The sequence below is a fragment of the Ambystoma mexicanum genome, chromosome 4q (assembly GCF_040938575.1).
Source record: "Ambystoma mexicanum isolate Mex_15411 chromosome 4q, UKY_AmexF1_1, whole genome shotgun sequence".
NCBI lineage: Eukaryota > Metazoa > Chordata > Amphibia > Caudata > Ambystomatidae > Ambystoma > Ambystoma mexicanum.
The window spans coordinates 393,812,946-393,832,521 of record NC_090928.1 but is presented as its reverse complement, the minus strand read 5'-3'; the positions used below and the strand labels follow the sequence as shown (position 1 = coordinate 393,832,521).

Genomic DNA, 19,576 nt, shown 5'->3' with positions numbered 1-19,576 from the left:
CTTTTTGCTCACAAGTAGACTTGACTTTCCTGCCTTGCTGGGTGCGTCTAAAGTATTGTGTTGTATGCTTTTCCTAACTTCTGCTTTTTCCCTCCCTTTTTCTTAATTTATTGGAGTGCCATCTTTAGTTAAGCGCTCACCTCTGTCTGGAAATAAGTGGTGTTAACTAAGACTTTTCTAATAAGGAATAAGGGATGTACCTCTCGTAATAGTGACTGTGTGTTGAATTTACTTACCTCTTTTTTTGTGCCAGTGTAATTTACAAGTGTGTCTTTAAATAAATAACTATATACTTTTACACCAAAGCTCTGGTCAGTGTTTGCTTGTGCTGATGTGTCTCTGTATCTATTGTGTATACTCTGCATACTGCCTAACTCATCTTGAGAGAAGTCTGACTGCTCAGCCACAGCTACCAGGTAAATCTGGGTGGTACAGACTGCTACCAATTGGGTTTACTGCCAACCACCTGCAGTCCTAAATCTTTTGCAGTGGTCCCTAAGGGAACTGCACATGTTTCTGCCTAACAGGAGGTACCTCTTCCACGGCACCTTTCGACAACAGGGCTCTCAGTTCTTTCTGAAGCTCCTGTCATTGTTGGATTGGGAGAGGTGGAGGTCTGTCTGGAGGCCTCTTTAGGAAAGGCATACAGTAACCCCACCAAATCAACAGCAGGGCCCAGGAGTCGGAAATTATTTCCTGCCACTAGGGCCAATGCCCTGCCAACCATCCACCAACCAGTGCACCGTCGGAGGTGAACTCAAAGGGGCTTAAAGGGTGTGTGCGACACTGCTGCTGAATGTTGGCCTCTAGAGGCCCCCCCTGTCCCTTCCGGGTTGCGAGAAGCACCTCTGCCCTTGCCTGGCTTGCAGGAGCTGTGCATTCCGGATATAGGGCACATAACGTCTATAGCCCCTGCCCATGGAGACGATGCTCAAGGCAGGTTTGGCCAGCTGCGCCGCTAGGCACAAAGATTTAGCAGCCAATTTTGACTCCTTAAATTTCTCGAACTATCCACCTGCTTTCTGCCCGAAAAGCAGATCACCTTCAAAAGGCATGTCCAGCAACCTGTCTTGGACATTAGGAGAGAAGCCAGAAGTTTTAAGATAGGCTTGGCGTCTGAAAATTGGCCTAGTGTCCAGTTTTCTCAGAAAAGTGGACATTAGGCAGAGGCACAAGGCAAGGTTGCCCCTGGTCTCCAATGCCGTTTATCTTAGCGCTGGAACCTTTGGCGGCATATCTGAGGCACTACTACTGTAAGGTGGGTATCAAAACGGGAGGGGAGCAGCATCTGATATCACTATACGCAGACGACATGCTGCTGTATTTACAATACACGGAAGGAAATTTACAATATATCCTGGAGGTGCTGGAACGTTATGCGATGCTATCGGGCATAACTTTAACCCAAGGAAGTCCGTTGTGTTCCCCCTGGGCAGATGTGCGAATGCCCCAACATGACCTACCAGTGCTACAGATTGGGTGAGCCAGACACCTTTCGATATCTGGGAGTGGATGTGTATCACAACATAGAGAACACAAAAATAACACTAGGATGCGTCTGGCTCAGCAGCCAGACGCATCCGTAGAAACATTTCAGGCAGTGTCAGAAGGCGGCCATGAGATTTCCCGGATTTATGAAATATTGATGTCTAAGGTGGGCAAAGAGGTGGTCCAGATAAGGAGGGACTGAGAAGAGGAAGGGGGAAGAGACTATAAATGATGGACTATGGGCAAGGATGCAGAGGTATCACAAGAAAGTATCAAGGAATGTTAGACTACAGCAGGTCCAGCTATATATTACCCACAGCGCATACATGACCCCCAAGAAAATTGGCAAGTTTACGAATGCAGCTGAGCAGAAATGCCCGAAATGAAGAGGAGGAGGAGGCCAGGATGGTACACATATTCTGGGCGTGCCCAGAAATAGCGAGATACTCGGGGTAGGTGGCAAACCGGCTGGCTAACAAAGGGATAAGATTAGAAGTGAATTCTTTAAGAGGGTGCATGGTGGGGGATTTCCAAGACCATGCAAACTTAAGCACGTGAGCAAACTCAAAGATTTGGCTTATATTCTAGCGAAGCACAGAATAGCGATGGGATGGAAGGCAAGAGAGGGACCAAGGGTGGAAACCTGATGTCGGGATATTCTGAAATGGGCAGATGCAGAAACAGTGGCCTGTGGAGAAGCAGTGTGTAGGGACGGAGAGGAGGAAGCAGTGTCGCTGACAGCCTGGTTGCACTTGGTGGCATCACCAACGAGCATGAATCCAGAAGAACTAGAAACGGACAGCTCCCTAGGTAGTGAGGAAGGAGTGACAGGCACAATCTAGAAACCAGACAGTTCTGGATTGCGAGACTCTGGGAGGGAGGGGGGGGGAGCCGGAGAAGAGGAGTAGGTCAGTAATTGTGTGGATAGTTTAGGTTGATGTTTTTTTTCCTTGTTTGTCCATGCACCATGTTGGGGTGCAATGTTACTTGCTTGTTGTGTAAACTAATAAAATACTTTAAAAAAAGAAATGTCAAGTAATCTTGAGTCGTGTTCCCTTGCAGCGTTCAAGCAAGTGGAAAAAGGAATTGAAGCATGGGGTGTAGTGACGTGTTATATGTAAGACGCATGAAGTCACGCCTGGAGCCGACAACCGAGAGCCAGACATGTAAGTCCAGAAACGACCCTAACCAAGTATAGAGGGTATATTATGTTGGCCGAAATCCAATCGTATTGTATGACCAACATTGCAAACACAGAATCGTCAGTATAACCATAGGGCGTCCATCTTGTGTAATATCCGCCATTTGCTTTTTTCCTTTCTGTCAAAATGCTTTGCAAAACTTATTATATTCTGAAAGCTCATACAAGGTACGAGGCCACAGCAAGAATGCTGCAAGATCAGCCCAGACAAGAATGCCAAACAGTACAGAAATACATTGTTTTCCTCCCTCAGTGAGTCCTTGAAAGCAAGCAGAAACGGCATTTAATCAGCGGCCCAGGTGCCGGCCTGTCTCACTAAGGCTGTAGAAACAGGCAGTTAAAGCATGATTTATACTCTTCTAGCGGTCCTCCTTCGCAGATCTTCCTTAGAACAAGCTGACCCATAGTTCACGAATAGAAACTAGTAGATAACGTGCTTTGGAATGTGTCTCTCTCGTGAACACGATATCCCTGCTGAACAAGTGCTTTATGTTCTGTAGAACAAAGAACTATGTCTGCAACTGTTGCCAAGGATAATAGACTGGGTAAGAAACTTGTTATAATGTGTCATATTTGTCATAATTGTCAATCACCGAACCCTAGCTGAAGAAGATACATTATGGGCGGTTCTGATGTGCCTTGAAGGCTTGTTTTTGCTATATATGTAACTGTTTGAATGATGTTCGCTCTCTTGCGTCTCACGAGATCTGGGTGACACACGTTGCGAGATGTTAGATCCAGTCGGCCGACTGAACATATTTTTGCAATAAACCATAGTACTTGGAAAATCGAACCTCGTGTCGGTCGTATCACTAGTATATGGTGATTGTGCCTTAGTTTCCATATGCAGAGGGTCTTCAGGGCCTAGCAGACAAGACGGATCAACGGCTGAGTCAAGATCCAATACGCCCCCTGTCGAAAAGTTTCCGAACAGCAGAGCTAGAGGATGGCTATCTATCATGATGAGGAATCTCCAGGAAAAAAACAATTCACTGAAAAAGGTCTTCTCACACACCAATTGGGTTATAGGCTGGGCAGTTTTTATCACATAGGCGAGACTTCCTAGGATAAAGAGCACTACCTTCAACTCTCCTCAGTAGTCCCTGTCGATTACTCCAGCTCACACATCCAGGGAATGTTCATGGACCGATCCTGACTTGACGGCAATGTGCCCACAAGGTCCCTTATGCTACTTCCACCCTCAGACTAAACTGGACTAGGGCATTGCACTGGGGTGAAACAACCACCTCTTCATTTCCATCCAGGTAATATCCCGGCTGTGGGTGATGCTCTGTTGGGCACTGAGAATTCTAAGTTAGTCACACGATCCTTAACATCTACTTTGGCTGCGAGTGACCTCTATATTGGGGTCTAAACAATTCCACAATGACACCACCTGTTACAGATGGCCTCAAGAACACACAATCTCGAAGAAAGTTCAAGGCTTTTGTTATTCTTACAATCAAGGGCATTTATAAGGGCAGACCCTTTCTCATTTAGAGATGGGATTTCCTTCCTTTACACCCAGGTGTCCGTAAACCCAGGGATGGGGCAGAGGGGCCGGTAACATCTACTATCTGCAATCTACCCGTCTCCAAGTGATGGCCTAAATGGGATCATCTTTACTATCTAGACTCCTTCAGGGAACAATAAAGAGGGTCCCTACCTTGACATTTCCCAAGATGGAATTTAAGGATAATGTGCCTTTCAGACACTCAGGCCCCAGTTGTTCTTATCCTCTGACGCTCTACTGTTCCCCTCCCTAGATATTTCTGTTATTCTCCCTTTTTACTCCTGCTTCACCCTCCGTTGTGCTCCTTCCTCTGCCTACTACCCAGTCTTCTGTCCCCCCACTGTTTCTCTCTCGTTTCTACTTTCAACCTTCAATCCGACTCCCTGCTTTTCCTCGCTATCTCTCTTCACACTACTCTTCCCTCCAATCCTTACCACAACTCCATTACTCCCCACAATTGCGCTGCACCTCTCCTCCACTCTGCTGCCCCTCTCCTCCACTCCGTTACATGTGAGGGGTCAGAAATGAGCAGAGGACACAAAGTGGTAATGTTTTCAACATCAGACATCTTTATTAAAAGAAAAGGGTCTGATAAAGGCTTCTCTGTCCCTCTCCTAAAAAGAGTTTCCATACCTAGGAAACTAAAACTAAAGATCAGTCTGTGCGCCTCTGTCACGGTACCTGGCCCCAGACACCAGGCACAGACCAACCAGCCCAGGGTGTTGGCACCCATGGGGACCTTCAAGGTCCAAAGGATTCCCTAAGGGATTCCTGGACTCGGTCCTGGCGCCATTGGCACCAGGCTCATGCTGCCATCTCAAGTAAGGCAGGTTTCAAAGGGAGAGAACTACGTGCAGACCAGTCTGAGGGACGCTAAAGGGTCTACTTTACCAAGGGACTACTTGCTAGGGTGTGGTTGGAGGAACTATTTTATCTGGGAACTACTTCTTGAAGACTATATAAACCACGCCTTCAGTACAGAACACGCATCGCGTTATTCTGCACTCCTGCAGCGTAACGCTCACTGTGTCTGCAAAGTCCTGGCCTGTCTTCAGCCACACCCGTCCCGTCCTCTCGAGTTACCTGGAAGGAAGAAGGAGAGAGAAGAGAACAAGACCCTTACCTGATGCTCCATCTCGGTCGCTTTGAGTCACCGCTTCTGCAGAGCTGCAAAGGAAAAGACACCAGGTTAGCAGGGCAACGCTAATACTTACCAGAAGGCTGCTCATTCCAGTGATCCATAGAAGCATCATCACTCGATCACCACTCCCATCATCCGATCGCTGCTCCGGAGCTGCCGCATCTGTAGAAAACAAAAGACGACATCAGGTTAGCCGCGCAGTGGGGGAAAGGCCTCATTCAGACTTCGAAATATTGCGCAGCGCCGCTACTCACCTGAAGGCAGCCCTTCCTCGCGGCCCCGCAAGACATCGCCACGCACTCTCCGCTTCGGATATACCGCACCTGCAGAATACAAAAACAGGTTAGGTGCACAGAGAACCAATAACGTGTGGAAAGATTATTGCATAACGCTGCCGCTAGACCTACCTTGGAAGCCAGCTACCATTTCCGTAAGGGACCCCGCTCCATATTAAGCACCGAGGGAAAACCTGTAAGGAAGAAACACAGGAGTGAACTTTTGCCAATGTGAACTCTTAAGCAATCCATACCTTGGAATAAAGACTTACCCATTGAGTCACAGTTGTCTGGAACTCTGCAGGATCAGTGAAGTAACTAGATCCTTGAACTACTACGCACCCCTGCACAGTTGCAGGATGGAGAGTCCGCCATTCATAACATACAGGTGAGACATAGCAGAAGGGTGCAAGAAGAGGTCACGGGAGGCGGGAGTTGCCCTCGTCTTTATGGTTGGGTAACATTTGGTTTAACCTTTTAGGCAACCTGCTTTTGTGACGAAAAGGGGAATCAGAGGGGGACACAAGGAACTACTCAACACCGGATCGTCCAGATCCGTTCGGTGCCCCTGTGGAGACCAGGTGAGCGTAACAGCCTGATCACGAGTTGGGCGGTAGCCCTTAAATGCGGCGTTAACGCCGCATTTAAGGGCCTGCCCAATCTCGAGTCTGGTGTGTTGGGGGTAAACACGCTGGAAAAATTCCCATTTTCAGCGCAATTAGCGCCGGTGGTATTACCACACAGTAATTGCACTGCAAATTTCCTGATTGGGTCCAATGGACCAAATGGGGAATGTGGACTATCAGCGCCCAACCCGTGATCCGGTGGTAATACCACCGGAAGGGTGGGCGCTAACGTCAATAAAGGTGGTGTGAGGGATACCGCCCAACTGGTGATCAGGCCCCGTCTCTTGTCGTCAAATTTCTATAAACTGTCTATGTATCCAAAACATGTCTGGCCATCACACTAGAAAATGAACTAAGAAGTGTAAGGAAAAATCTCTCTGATCTAGGTTTAACCAAAAAGTGTTCAAAAGTAAAGAAAACAGTATGATCCAACAAAAATGTTTTCTTCCAAGAAGATGTCCTTGGATCCAGAGGGTAGTTACCTTCCCCTGGCTTATTTCAGGTAGGGTGGCGAGAGTGTCTTTTCCCCAAACATAGTTTCCTTAAGGAGGGCAAGAATGTCTCTTCCATACAACTATTTCTCAAAGCTGGAAAAAGTGTCTTTTACACAACTGCTTCAAGGATGGCTTCCTGGTATACTCCCCCTGCCAGGAATTCTTCGGTAAATTCTTTAGATCCCCCGGTATAGTCTGCCAGAAGTCTTTTTCCTGCCACAATGTATTTTTCTTGCACACATTTTATGCGACTTCCTGGTATAATCCCCTGCCAGGAATCCTCCCCTTCTGGGTTCTATCGATCTCCTGGTGTACTCTCCTGCCAGTTATCCCCCCCAACCCCCCAAAAAGGCTTGCTGCCTGATATATCCCATTTATCAGGACCTTTAATATTCTCTCTATTTCTCAGCATAGCACAGTTGAACTTCTGCACTGTCTATACTTCATTAACTTTAGATATTACTTGTCCAAAGCTTCCCCATATGGACCCGTCACATATGAAGACTTGTTCAAGTTCTGTCTTAACTCCTTCACCAGTATTCATTTGCTCATGGCAATGCTTGCTCCAACTTTCCCAATATGAACTTCTCGTATATGGAGAAATGTGCAAAGGAGAAATTGCTTACCGTAATGTTCTTTCTATGGATTATTCTCCCGCATATATATATATCCTCATCCAGCTCTCCTGCTCCAAAACGTTTCGACAGGGGGTGTGTAGTGGACCTCGACTCAGCAGTCGATCGTCCGCTCCGGACGTGAAGTTGGGAGTCGTATATACACCACATCACTATGCCCAATACCTTAGTTCCCTCTTTTTTCCCCATGCTTGAACGCTGCAGAGAAAAACAATGGGAGACAAGGCTAACCAGCCTGTAAAAACCTGACAATGGGAAACATCCCGAGATGTGAAAAACAGATTGGGATAAGCTTCCAATAATTAAAGGGAAAATTAGAAGGCATTTTTTTTTTTAAAGAAACTGACTAGCCACATAGAAGCGGTCACCTCAGAGCTATCACCAGGCGTCCTTTCGCTTTTAACAGATGCGCAAGCCAAAGGAACTTTGTCAGCGGGGATGGATGGAAGGGGCGATGAGGAATCTGTGGAAGAAGAATACATAGAAAGAACATTACGGTAAGTAATTTCTCCTTCAATGGATTGCCTTTCTCCCGCAGATTTCTCATTTGCTAGACTCCCCAAGCAGTTAAGACCACAGAGCCAGGCAGAAAGTGTTACAGTAGCAGACTTTGCAGAAATGCCCTACCAAAAGGTGCATCAGCCCTGCGGGCAACATCCAGACAATAGCGTCTGGTAAACGTGTGTAAGGATGAAGGGCCATGTGGTCGCATGACAAATACCCCTAATGGGAACTCCCCTCTGCAAGGCCATAGATGCAGAAACCCCTTTTGTCGAGTTTGACCTGATGCCGGGGAGGAAGCTCCCTGCCTGCAGAGTGGTAGCACTCTGCCTAAGGGCTTAAGTGCTGTATACATTACCTAACATAACATGCAAAGAATATTCCATCGAGACATGGTCTGCTTCGTTACTGCTAGACCTTGCGGGACAATCAATGGGCCATGAACAGCTGGTCAGATTTCCGGAACTCAGACGTCCTAGCGACGTAAAAGTTCAAAGCTCTTTTGGTGTCTAAGCAATGGAACCATTCCTCCTCCTTAGATGGGGTGTGGTGTAGGATAGAAAGCGGTATCCGACTTCCACCTTTCTATGGACTGAGAAAGGTGGAACTCGGATACACCTTTCATGAGAAAGGCAGGCCCTACTTTAAGGGCAAAAGTTTTCTCGAAAGAAACAGAAACATGGGGCTTGCAGAACAAGTCCTGAAGCTCGCTAACTCTCCTGGCTGATGTAATTGCAACCCAAAAGTCTGTCTTCACCGATAGCAGCCGCAAGGAACATGAATGCATGGGCTCAAAGTGAGCAGCCATCAAGAAAGCCAGAACTAGATTTAAATCCCAGTCTGTGACAATAAAAGGAGTTGGCAGAAACCTATTCACAAAGCCCTTCAGGAATTGGGTCATAACCAGGATCGGGAAGAAGGAACCTTGATCCAGGGACCTTTTGAACACAGACAAGGCCGCCAAATATCATTTGACTGTGGTAACGTGAAGGCTTGCTGAGGCCAGCGACAGAAGGAACTCCCTCACTGTAGTGGTGGGGCAAGAGATGGGGTCGATATCGCGTTCCCTGTACCATGCCACAAATCTGTTCCACCTACACGCATACAAAGATCTGGTAGACGGTCTGACTGCAGCCAGCAACATCTCAAGTACCTCCCCAGAGAGGTCCCAGTCATCATACCTCATCCTCTCAAAAGCCATGCATGTAGGTTGAGGGACTCCGGGTCCTGGTGAAGTACCCGACTTTCTGACTGGGTCAGGAGATTCGGGCGCCGAGGCAGCCGGTGAGGCAGACAGATCCATGAGGTTAGAGTACTAAGTCCTCCTCGCCCAATGCAGGGCGATCAGGTTCATGGTCGCACAAACCCTCTTCAACGTCCTGAGAACCCAGAGAACCCATGGGATGATGGGAATTGGGTAGTGCAGATCACTCCAGACGTCGTCCTTCTTGTGCCCACGACTGAAGCTCCAGGAACCGTGAGTCTGCAGGAACTGCCATAGCACCAGCTTTCTTCATTCAAATAAGGTACTGTGACCATTTGGTTGTTCTCTCCGTCTGACCTGGAGGAATCGGGGTGAACCCTTTTCCTTGCCGAAGGCTTGTTCTTTCTTCCTTCCCTCTTATAACTTTTGCTTCCCTTTGACAATATCCAATACTCCTAGCAACGTTAATCTCGAACTGTTCTAATCGTGTGATCCTCGACAACAGAGCCCTGCTCCCTTTGACACTGGCGCAGGCCTTTTGACTTTTATCTGTCTCTTAGAACACATCCTCTGATTCTAGTGCCTTGACAAAAGTATTGCCTATGATTTTTATCCACTATTCCTGGTCTTAATTCAATGTGCTGAATGTGTTTGACTAGGGTTACAATTCTTCCCGCAGGTACGCTTTCCTTTCGTAAGACCGAACTGTCATTACTGTCAAAAAGTGAGCGCTTCTTAAACCCCCGGTAGCGTCTCTGGTTACGCAACACCGGTCTGTCAAATCCTAATGTACTTACCTTGAATCGACCTGAACCAAAGGAATTGGTGGTGTGTGGAATATTTAGAGTGTGGTTTTGTTTAATATAAGTGAAGTGTTTTGTGAGCAGATGGTTTAAAAATAAACATACTTATATTTTTTAACCAGAAACCTTGAGTCAGTGTTTGTTTGAGTCACAGTAATTGTAGTCCGTTGAGTAATCCATGTTACTGCTCATTTGCTCTTGAGATAAGTCTGACTGCTCAGCCACCAACTATAAAGTTTTCCATGCAGTATTAGTGGTTGCATGCAGCATTGAAGTTGTTCTCTGCTGTTTTTTGTATTATTCCTACATCTGTGTAATGAAGTGTCGTCCCGCCATGTGCAGAGCTTTTATAAAAGTTTCTGAATAAATAGTTTTTTTAATATGATCCTGACCTCATGAAACTGCCGATTTATGCATAGTAGTTCTGGAACGGCTACACTAGGCCTGATCCCAAAGTGTGTGTAAAGGTGGGGTAGCATGTGGGTCCCTGTCTTGTTTATATCCTTACTTTGTCCTCAACTCAAAAGTCTCCTCTCCACCCCCCATATCCCTCTCCTGATAACAAAAAGAGGATTTTTGGATCAAGTGGTGATTATACCAACAAGAAAGCATAAGAGACAGAGTAATGAGATTACTAGTAAGCAAGTGAGGCAACCCTCAATAAGACTTAGTACCATCCTTGCCAAAGGCAACACATTTCCTGAACATCATACAGCAATTTAGAACTAAAATGAAAAATGTTTTACCTGTTGTCGTAAGCCATAAAATTTAGCTATAGGATTTGAAGTTTGTGGCGGTGCCCCTTCTGCATACAGATAAATGTCATCCTGAACACTCTGGGCTGGCCAGAACCCACAGATACCTCTTGCATGAAGCTTCTTTTGGGAAATTAGAGTTCTGAGTAGGTTTTTGGCATCATTGTAGACTCTCTTAGCTTCTTCTCCTATAGACATAAAAAAAGTTGACGTGCATTTGTGAAACCTCACCAACTGAAAAGAGTTCCCTAAAAAGTAAACATGCTTGCGTGGTGTTCATTTTTCAAAGATAACCTGTGATATTTTCTGGTTCATTACATTTGTTTTTTCTTTCTTAAGGTTTTCTTTTGTGGTTGTAAATGTCTTTATTCAGTTTCAATAAAGTACTACACATAGATAATCATCAGCACAGGGCACAAATGCTAGAGGACAATGCTAAATAGAAGAACAAATTACTTACCTCTCAGTAATGTTCTTTTTGATGGATGTTCCTCCCATGGATTTCTCATTTATGATACCCCAAACCCAGCGTAGCTGTTCTCCGGAAAACATTTCGGTGACAAAGAGCACAGCGTGGTTCGCGGTTAGCTCAATACGGGTCAGTATATATTGCGGCGCCATACCCTGTGACCTCAGTTTCACCCTTTTTCCCTAGCACTCTGAAGCTGAGCGACCGCAGAAGCGATGATGTACTGGATTCTTGCAAAGAGGGGCAGATAAAGAGGATGATGAGGAATCTGTGGGAGGAGCACCCATCAGAAATATTATCGGATGACCTGTAAGGTCCAAGCGTCGGACATTCCCGGCTGAACAAGGAAAGCCTCTCACCACAATGGCAAAGCATGTCACTTAAGTTTGGCGCACTGGGGTGTGGCGGGGACAGCGGCTGCTGCAAAGGAGAAATTACCTTACCATAATGTTTTTTCTATGGATTCTTCTCCCTTAGATTCCTCATATTGATAGATATCGTTGTCCAGCTACGCTGCTCGGAAATTTTTTCCACAGGGGGCATAATGGAGCTTGACTCGGCCGTCGATCTGTCTAGCGCAGTGGTCGATCGTCGGCTCCCAAAGTGACTTCAGGCGCCATACATATACCACATCACTACGCCCCATGCCTCAGTTCCTCTCAACTTTTCCCGAGCTCAAACACTGCATAGGAAAACAGAAGGAGGCTAACCAGCCTTAAATGAGCAAATATGGAATAGAAAACGAACAGGTTAAAAACATTCCAATAGAAAAACATCTTTTCTTTTTTAATTTTAATTTTTTTATTTAAGTAACTGAGATGAACAGCCCAAAGCCATTACCAACGCGCTTCATGAAATCAGAAGCGAAGAGCCACAACACTTTCTGAGCGGGATAGCTGGTAGGGGTGATGAGGAATCTTATGGAGAAAAACGTGCATCAGCCCCACGCGCAACGTCCAATGCATAATGCTTTGTAAAAGTATGTAATGAAGACCACGTGGCAGCACGGCAAATGTCCTGAACAGGGACCCTCCACCCCCATGGAAGGGATGTGGAAGCAGAGACTCCCCTGGTGGAATGGGCCCCAATACCCAGTGGGACTTATTTTCCCGCCGATTGATAGCACTCAAAGATGGAAAAAATAATCCAGCGTGAGATGGTTTGTTTTGTAATAGCAAGACCTTTGCAGGAAAGAGAATGGGAGACGAACAACTGGTCCGTCTTCCTGAACTCTGCTGTGTGGGCAACATAAAAGCTGAGGGCTCTTTTAGGATAGAGACCGTGAAAGCTCTTTCCCTCCCTAGAAGGGTGAGGAGGAGGGTAGAACAACGGCAAGTAAATAGACAGCAAAAGATGAAATTTCCGAAACAACCTTCAGAAGGAACCCTGGTCTGACCTTAAGAGATACCTTCTCCTTGAAGAAACGCAAAAAAGGCGGCTTGCAGCATAAGGTCTGCAGCTAGGGTGACCAGATTTTTAAAAAAAGAAACCCGGACGTGCCACCAAAATAGAAGTAGGACTAAGGCAAATACACATATGTTAGTCCTACTTCTATGTCAATGAGCTGTTGCGGAAGGGGTGTGCAAACATGCACACTCCTCTTATTGGAGGAGAGCGCGGGGAGGGAAAGGGCGAGGAAATGGGGGTGTGAAAAGCATTTCACGCCCCCATTCGCGCAAAAAGATTTGCGCCGGGACCCGATTTCGGGATTTCAAAATCTGGTCCTGGCAAAAAAATGGACCATATCTGAAACCCTGGACGGGGTTTAGAAAAGAAAAAAACTCCCGGGACCCACAGACGTCTGGTGATTTCCCCAGACTGTCCCCGGAAAACCCAGACGTCTGGTCACCCTACCTGCAGCTCGCTAATGCTTCTGGACGATGTGATGGAAATCAAAAAGGCAGTCTTAAGGGACAACAACCTAGGCGAACAAGAATGCACGGAGGGTTCGATGTCAGAATAACAAAAATAAAAACGAAATACATAAACAAAACGAAAAGATTATTAACTAAATGAATAGGGTACAATGTAAAGGCCATTGTTAACTAAAATTAAAGACCAAATACAATATATAATGAAAAGGTGATGGCAAGACAGAGAAATTAGACTCACCATGTGCGATTTCTGTTTTTTCCCCCACTCCATGAATCCACAAAAAATAGACCAAAAAAAGGCGAATCCATCGAACAAAATCCATCTGTAATCCAAGACTTATCCCAATGTCCAGGGTCGCCGAAAAGAAAACTACTAATAGGAACACCCAACAAAAAAAATGACAACGACATTGTTAAGAGTCCAAAAACAGGAAAACCCAAAAAAATCCTCTCCAGGGAAAAAAAAAAAAAGATCATGTAATCCAGGTCAAGATTGAAAAAATAATCCGAAACAAGCAAAAATCCTATTGAAAAAGGGAACGGCGTAGAAAAGGAACCGATAACACGAAGACTGTAACTCAACAAAGGCATCGAAAAGTTTCTGGTTAAGTTACATTGCAAAATGTAATATAGCGAGTGACACCTACTGGTCAAAAAAGAATTAGCAATTTAAATCGACATTTTCAATTGCACATTTGTTAAACTATTACATTTATTTCTACGTTTTTAAATTATAATACAGTACCTACAAAGCATAGCACAAGATTATTTATTCAAATAAAGCACTATAAAAAATCGTTATTTGATTCGATATTATCACTGTATACCAAACAGAGCAGCCATAAGAAGGGTAAGAACCAGGTTAAGGTCCTAATACAGAACAACAAAGGGAGTTGGCGGCAACTTGTTGAGAAGGCCTTTCTGGAATTGGGCCATGTAAAAAAGGAACCTTGATCCGGAGACCTTTTAAACACAGAAGGGGCAGCAAAATACCCCTTGACTGTTGCAACCTGAAGGCCTGAAGATGCTAGTGACAGAAGGAACTCGGTATCCGGTCTTTCAATTGAAAAATGTTTCATCTTAACATTTTCCATCGAATATTTTATAAAAGAAATGTTCATCGAATGCATTTTTTGTGTGGGTAAAGGGTTACATTTGTTTGGGTTTTTAAGGGTCCTAAACAGGGGGAGGGGAGTGGGGGGGTGGAGGGGTGGGGGAACGCCCCGAAAAAAGAAAAGAAATGCATTTGATGAAAATGTTTTCATTACAAAATATTTGATGGAAAAATGTTTAGATGAAACATTTTCGATGAAGACATCGAACCAAGGAACTCCATTACTGTTGAGGTAGGGCAAGAAATGGGGTCAACCTTGCGCTCCCTACACTATGCCTCAAATCTTCTTCACTTGCACGCATACAGAGATCTTGTAGACTTTCTACGTGCAACCAGAAACACCTCAAGAACTTCCTCTTAGAGGTCCCAGTCATCATACCTCATCCGCTCAAGAACCACGCATGAAGGTGTCAAGGAGTCCCCCCCCCCCTTCTCACCTGGGTACTGTGCTTTCCGGTGTCTTCGATTGCTGCCTTCTTGCGAACGCTCCTGGTCTTGAACAGCGCTGCTCGAGTCTCGTCTGGTTCCAGGTTGCGTTTAGTTCCGGGAGCGCGGAGTCCAGGAATCCGGGAGTCTGGCAAAAGCTAGTAATGCTCGGAATCAGGAAAGGGGAAAGGGTCAGGAGCGGGTAATAGCACTGGGACAAGGAAACAATATCGCGAGCTACGAACACACGTCTGAGGCTACTCTACAATAGCATTGAGGCGCGCGGAGCCGCGGAAGGCGTGGTCTATAAATAGATCAAGCCGCGTTCAGCGCATGGAGCGAGCAAGGGCTTCAGCGCTGGACGGCCATGTTGGAAGTAGTACGGAATGTAAGCCCCGTTGAGACAAGGACCAGGAGGTCCAAAAGGGGCGTGATCTGAAGTTCATGACAGCATGCCTCCTCCGAAGGCCTTTTCCTCCAGGTTTGCCCGGGTGTATTAGGTGAAATCTTCTGAGTAACCGAGGAGCCTTGATATTTGAAACAGGTTCCCAGCTCCTTTTGCTAGGAGGATATCCTTTCCACTCCACTAGGTATTGAAGATGGCCCCGCTTATACCTGGAATCAAAGTCATATTCCAGTTGGTTGTCAACCAGTAGAGGGGGGGGGGGTCTCCTGGATCTTCGAGAGGATTGGACGTAGGGCTTCAATAGGGATGGGTGAAAAACTGGATGAATTCTTTTCCAGGAGTCAGGTAGCTTGATTCGATATAAGACAGGATTGATAATCTCCTTGATGGGAAATGGACCATAGTAGCGGGGAGCCAGCTTGTTTGGTCGCAAGTGTCGGGGCAGTAGTTTTGATGACTACCACACTCGGTCACCGACCGTATAGGAAGGACCTGGTCTTCTCTTGGAATCCGCATACCTCTTGGTCTGTAATCTGGCTTTTTCTAAGTGTTCTTTAGCCTCCCGATGAATGTTGATAAGAGTTTCGATCCAGGAGTCAACAGTAGGTACTGGTGTAGGGTAAGGAAGAATCGAGGGTAAAACCGATGGATGGAACCCCTGACTACAATAAAAAGGGCTGGTCTGTAGCGCTGAATGTTCGGAGTTGTTGTAAGCGAATTCCGCAACGGGTATCAGGACAGACCAGTCATCCTGGACCTTGGTGGAGAAACATCGGAGATATTGTTCCAGGGTCTGATTTGCATGTTCTGTGGCTCAGTTGGTTTGGGGGTGATATCCTGAAGAGAGGGCACGTTGGATTCCTAGTACCCGACAGAGGTGTTTCCAGAATTGTGATTTGTATTGTGGACCCCGGTCAGATATGATCTTGGAAGGAAGCCCATGTAGTTGGAATATGTGTTCCAGAAATATTCCAGCTAGCTCTGAAGAGGAGGGTAGTTTCATCAGTGGCGTAAAATGGGCCATATGGATAAACAAATCTATGGTGACCATGATGGTAGTATATCCTCGGGAAGGTGGTAACTCCACTATGAAGTCTGTAGCAATGATTTCCCATGGTTTAGAGGGTAGAGTGGGCTGCAGAATAAGACCCGTCGGTCTTTTGTTATGTTTATTTTGGGCACAGTTTATACAAGCCTGGATGTATTGCTGCACATCAGACTTCATTTTAGGCCACCAGAACGGTCTCTGTATAAGACGGAGGGTGTTGGTGATACCTCGGTGCCCGGAATGGAGTGTGTCATGACAAGGTTTATTATTTTTTGCTGTAACTTCCGTGTAGGAATGAGTAGTGCATTGTCCTTGAATAAGTAGCCTTCCTTGGCTCTTAATTTCCAGTGATTTCTTGTTGAAATGTCCTTCCATATTTCCAAGGATTGGGTTTGCGATCAGACTTCTTCCAGGAGATCAACTGCTTGGGCTACGAAGATCGTGGGAGAAAACATTTTAGGAAATGCCTTATCTTCAGTGGTCACGTAGTCAGGACGACGAGACAAGGCGTCAGCGATCAGGTTCTGTGATCCAGGGACATGAGTAATGTGGAACTGATACTGGGCAAAAAAGTAGGCCCAACGTGCCGGACGACTGTTCCTGCACTCCAGTGACTGTGGAATCTGAAGGTTATGATCATCAGTACGGACTTGGACAGGATGTCTGTCTCCCAGAAGTAGGTGTCGCTCGCCATTCAGTGAAGGCTTGGCGAATGGCTAAGAGTTCCTTTTCCAGGACGGAGTAGTGTGTGTCACTCGGAGTTAAGGTTCTTGAAAGATAAGCAACAGGATGTTCCACATCATCCTCCATCTTCTGCTTCAACACTGCTCCTATAGCGTAATTAGAGGCATCCGTTTCCACCAAAAAGGGTCGACTTGTATCGGGTTGAGCCAAAAGCTTGTGTGAACTCGGTCTTCAAACGCTGGAATGCAGTTTCTTGTAATGTTGACCAGACAAATGGGGTATCCTTTGGAAGAGCCACTATAGGTTGTACAATCTCGGAAAAGGTGGCTATGAACTTTCAGTAGAAATTGGCTAGTCCTAGGAAGGATTGGATTTGTTTCACGGACGTGGGAGTAGGCTAGGCGAGAATGGCCTTTACTTTTGAAGGGTCCATGCCAATCACCTCTGGACTAAGGATAAATCCCAGGTAGTGCACAGAGGTAACGTGAAACAAACATTTTTCAGGCTTGGCTAAGAGGTGATGTTCCCGGAGTCTTTGTAGAACTGCCTTAACATGTCCTTCATGCTTCAGAGGGTCCTTGGAAAAAATCAATATGTCGTCCAGATAGACAATGACGAAGAGAAACAACATGTCAGAGAATACCCTATCCATAAAACGTTGGAATACTGCTGGGGCATTGGCTAGTCCAAAGGGCATGACCAGGTACTCGTAGTGGCCAAAGGGTGTTCTAAAGGCTGTCTTCCACTCCTCTCCTTCCCGGATACGGATCAAATGGTAGGCACCCCTGAGATCCAATTTGGTGAATAATACTGCACACCCCTCACTGCCTCCAGGATATCCGATATCCAGGGTAGTGGGTATTGGTCCTTAAGAGTGCATTGATTTAGACCATGATAATCGAGGCAAGGTCTAAGTTCCTGGGTGTCTTTCTTAGGAACAAAGAACAATGATGCGCCTGCTGGTGACTTTGAAAGTCTTATTGTACCATTTTCAAGGTTTGTATCCAGATATTCTTTAAGGGCCTTTTTCTCAGGTTTCGGAAAGGATAAACATCCTACCGAAAGGAATCACTGCCGAGGGTTCCGTTTCAATTGCGCAGTCTTCAGGTCTGTGTGGAGGTAAAGCCTGGACTATGGCAGTGGAAAAGACATCGGCAAATCCTTGGTAGGCCTCCGGGACCTGTATTATATTGGAAACCATGAGTGCGGTTTCTTGCTCCTTAGGTGGTTCCTCAGGGGGAGTTAAAGGAAGTTCCAGGGATAGACAATGAGACATACAAAACTCAGAGCCTAGGAATAATGATCCTGCTGTCCAGTTTATATACGGATTGTGTTTTTGTAACCAGGGCATACCCAATACCATGGGGTAGTGGGCGGACTTAATTATATCGAATCTGTTTAGCTCTTGATGGTGGTTTATTGAGAGCTGGATTTCCTTGGTCTGTAGGTTTATGGGCCCTGAACTGAGGGGTCTTCCATCGATGGCTTCCACAGGCTGCATGGTGCTTCGTGCCTCATATGGGATTTGATGACTGGCAACCCATTCCTGATCTATGAAGGTCCCCATAGCTCCACAGTCAACCAGGGCCAGAATGGGGCAGATCTTATTCTTCGAAGGTGAGAGAAATGCCCGGAGAACAACCAGTCTGTTTTGTCCAGAAGAGTTCAAGGATGGAATTGATGTGGAGCAAACATCTCTCTCCCGAATCTCTGCTCCATTTAAGATCGGGAGCTGGCATTTCCCGAATGCTGAGGAGGTGCCAGAGGACATTCCCTGACCAAATGTTTGTCTGAAGCACAATACATTCACAACCCCGTATGGATCCTTCTCAACCTTTCTTGAGGTGATATGGGTCCACGAAAGGCTCCAATTTGCATGGGTTCAGGTTCTGGGGCTGGACTTGGGTTTACGCTCGTTCTGGCTGTGCTCTCAAAGGAAGCCTTGGGTGGGTTTCCCTTGGATTTCTTCCTTTCAGCCTTCCTTTCCTGGATGCGAAAGTCTATTTGCAAGGCCAGGTCCATTAGCGCTTGGAATGAATTTGGTCGGGCCACCCTGGCCAGTTCATCCTTGATCTCATCGTTCAGGCCTCTCCTGAACAGGGTAAAACTAGCCTCAGAGGACCAGTCTGCTTCCTTAGCCAATTGTTTAAATCTAGTCACATAAGTGAGCATATCTTGGGAGCCCTGTTGAAAGTCCAGCAAGCGTTCTTGGGCTATATAGACCTGCTCTGGACGGTCAAACATGCCTTTGAGGCCCTGTATGAACCCATCATAGTCGTCTAGGAGGGCATTGCCGGAGTTAACAAGGGGTGTTGCCCAAGTTAAGGCGTTGCCGGAAAGGTGGGATATGATGAAACCCACCTTAGCCCTAGGAGTAGAGAAATAATAGGGTTTAAATATAAAGTGGACCAGGCACGAATACAGGAATCCGTGAAGTGTTTTTGCCGAACCATCATACTTGTCAACAATACCGCCCAACAGGGCACCCTCCTTTGTAGCAGAATCCCGGTATAAGACCAATTGTTTGAGCGCAGCGTTTTCCGCCTTAAGATTTTGGACCTCGGTTGATAATTCTTGCATGCGTCGCATTAAGTCCTGCACGGCGGCTTCCATCTCGTTTTTAGGTTTGATCGGGTGGCGTCTCAAACTGTCAAGGAGTTCCCCCCTCCTCACCTGGGTACGGTGTTTGCCCGGTGTCTTCGATTGCTGCCTTCTTGCGAACGCTCCTGGTCTTGAACAGCGCTGCTCGAGTCTCGTCTGGTTCCAGGTTGCGTTTAGTTCCGGGAGCGCGGAGTCCAGGAATCCGGGAGTCTGGCAAAAGCTAGTAATGCTCGGAATCAGGAAAGGGGAAAGGGTCAGGAGCGGGTAATAGCACTGGGACAAGGAAACAATACCGCGAGCTACGAACACACGTCTGAG

General features: G+C 46.3%; 1 protein-coding gene across 1 annotated transcript in view; it reads right to left on the bottom strand.

Annotated features, from left to right (window-relative positions):
* Positions 1–19,576, bottom strand: part of MTR (5-methyltetrahydrofolate-homocysteine methyltransferase) — a 1,960,411-nt gene that overhangs the window by 244,018 nt on the left and 1,696,817 nt on the right. Inside the window, exon 29 of the mRNA XM_069607970.1 lies at positions 10,628–10,824. Within this exon, the coding sequence (XP_069464071.1) occupies positions 10,628–10,824 (197 nt within the window). The remainder of the gene's footprint in view (positions 1–10,627; positions 10,825–19,576) is intronic.